Source organism: Buceros rhinoceros, unplaced genomic scaffold (genome assembly GCF_000710305.1).
Source record: "Buceros rhinoceros silvestris isolate BGI_N320 unplaced genomic scaffold, ASM71030v1 scaffold5317, whole genome shotgun sequence".
Lineage (NCBI taxonomy): Eukaryota > Metazoa > Chordata > Aves > Bucerotiformes > Bucerotidae > Buceros > Buceros rhinoceros.
The window spans coordinates 19,685-21,727 of NW_010420324.1; the positions used below are offsets into that span (position 1 = coordinate 19,685).

A 2,043-nucleotide genomic window follows, 5' to 3' on the forward strand; every position below is an offset into this window, starting at 1 on the left:
GAATGCCAGTTGCTGTTTTGGATTAAGTTTGCACTGAATTTTACATTTAATTAAATTTGTTTTCTCTACATGAATGCATGATAAGGCATATCTGCTAGGATGTTTAATTTGTTCTAGAATGAAACTTCAGGTATTATCAAACTGAGAATTTAATATTCAAATACAGTATTCTGTCCTTATGGGAGTAAAGTGCTGTCTTGTATTAACTGTTTAGTATTAGGTGCTAATTAAATGTATAAAGTAAATAGATTCACTAAATCTAGTAGTGATATAATGGCTATTAATGAACTACATTTGTGCAGGCAAGTGTTGCTTCAGATGCTACATTGCAAAGTTCCAATTATTTGCTTCAATGCAAAAGATTTCCTGAGGACTATACTTCAAGTTTATGGTAACGAAATCAGCTGGAAACAAGGTAACTATCTAATCTAATCTATGATCAAATCCTGTAATCTCTGTGCCTTTGATGATACTGCTACAGTCGCTAGATGTAGAAGTAACTAGGTTGGTGGTCAAGTAGTATGTTGGAAAACAGTTTTAGTGCCGTGGAAAAGAGCACCCTTCCTGGGGAGGTTGTGACAGAAGTGTGGCATGTTAAGATGGTGTATTTCTTCTCAGAGTAGGAGTCAAATCATTCAATAACTGAAGGATAGCTTCCAGTGGAAACAAAAGCTCTCAGCACAGTCCTGACTGTAACTGAAAAGGTCGAACTGCGTCGTGTTTCATGTTCCCTAGAAAAACTTGAGAAAAAGTAAAAATAAATTCCAGAGATGCTCATAGTTGTCAGAATTAGGAAGCACTTGAATGGGTCCTTGGGTTTTGATAGGAACAAATAACTCTTTCATATAGATTTAAAAGCAACTAGAAACAGAAGACATAGATATAATCTTCACTTTTTCTTGGTTCTATGCATCAGATTATTGCTGAGTGAATTACTAAAATAAATGTGACCTTTCAGGAAGGACTGAAGATGTACTCAAGAGAGACTTAGCCCTGGAAATGGGAAGAGGGGGAAGAAACGTCATGGTAGTAGTGGCACTAGTGACAGGTTTATAACCTGTACACACGAGAAATACTGGATCTAGTTAGATCCTGCCTGATGGATAGGATTTGAATCTGAAGTTTCTAGTATCCAAAAGAATTCTTGTCTAAGTTTAAAAAAAACTTTGGAAGTTGATGCTTCCTTGCCCATTATTTCTGCTGCAGTAAAAAACCTCCAACAAACAAAAAAACAACCAACCAAAAAAAAAAGAAGAAAAAACCCAACACAAAACCCCTGCCTTTTTTAAGGTAAAAATCCCATCATTATAAATCAACCACTCATTCTCAAAGGAGTGTACAGTGGAGTATGTACAGATACATTAGGCCTGACTAGTGAAAAAGGACAGGCTTTGCCATTGGGATTCACTAATGTTTCAGAGTAGAAGGACAGGACTTGAGTACTGTTTCACAGTCTTGAGGAAAGTATGCTTTTATCAGCCCAGACTCTTCAATTCACCCCAGCTTGACCCTGGTTTTGCTTCACTCCTTTCAACTTCCTTCTGACTCAGTTACCTGAGTGCCTCTTTCTCACCTTGAAGGTGAGAGGTGGCTGGAACTCATTACTGCTACCCTCACCTTCAGTGAAAATTTTACTTGGGGTGGATGATTGGGGGGGTTGATTCTTTATCCTTTTTCAGCTAGAGACTCTCTCACATGCTCAGTGTAAATGGATATGAGAAAAGGATCTTTGAAGTACCTCGGAGACTGTTTGGTAACAGGATTCTCTTTTATGTATCCTTGGTAAGATGTAGTTGTTATTAGAGAAATCAGTGCTCATTTTGTGCAGTCTTCACATCAGCTTTTGAATGTCCAGCATCTTGCTAGGCAGAGCCTGCCTGTGGCCTCTGGGTGTTTTCCAACAGTCATCGGTTACCAAGTGTTACTGCTCGCAAGTGAGGATGAATTACTTAGTCTGCCTCTTCACAATCATCGTGTGAGTTCATGGCAAATCTGTCAGTTAGAGTTGTTCAAGTTTCATTTAATTCCTGTGGGGATTAGTTC

At 38.3% G+C, this 2,043-nt stretch overlaps 1 protein-coding gene across 1 annotated transcript in view; it reads left to right on the forward strand.

The window, feature by feature from the left end:
* Window positions 1-2,043, forward strand: part of POLN (polymerase (DNA directed) nu) — a gene marked incomplete at its 3' end in the record, with an annotated part of 64,193 nt that overhangs the window by 9,829 nt on the left and 52,321 nt on the right. The window contains 1 exon segment of the mRNA XM_010139261.1: window positions 303-415. Within this exon segment, the coding sequence (XP_010137563.1) occupies window positions 303-415 (113 nt within the window).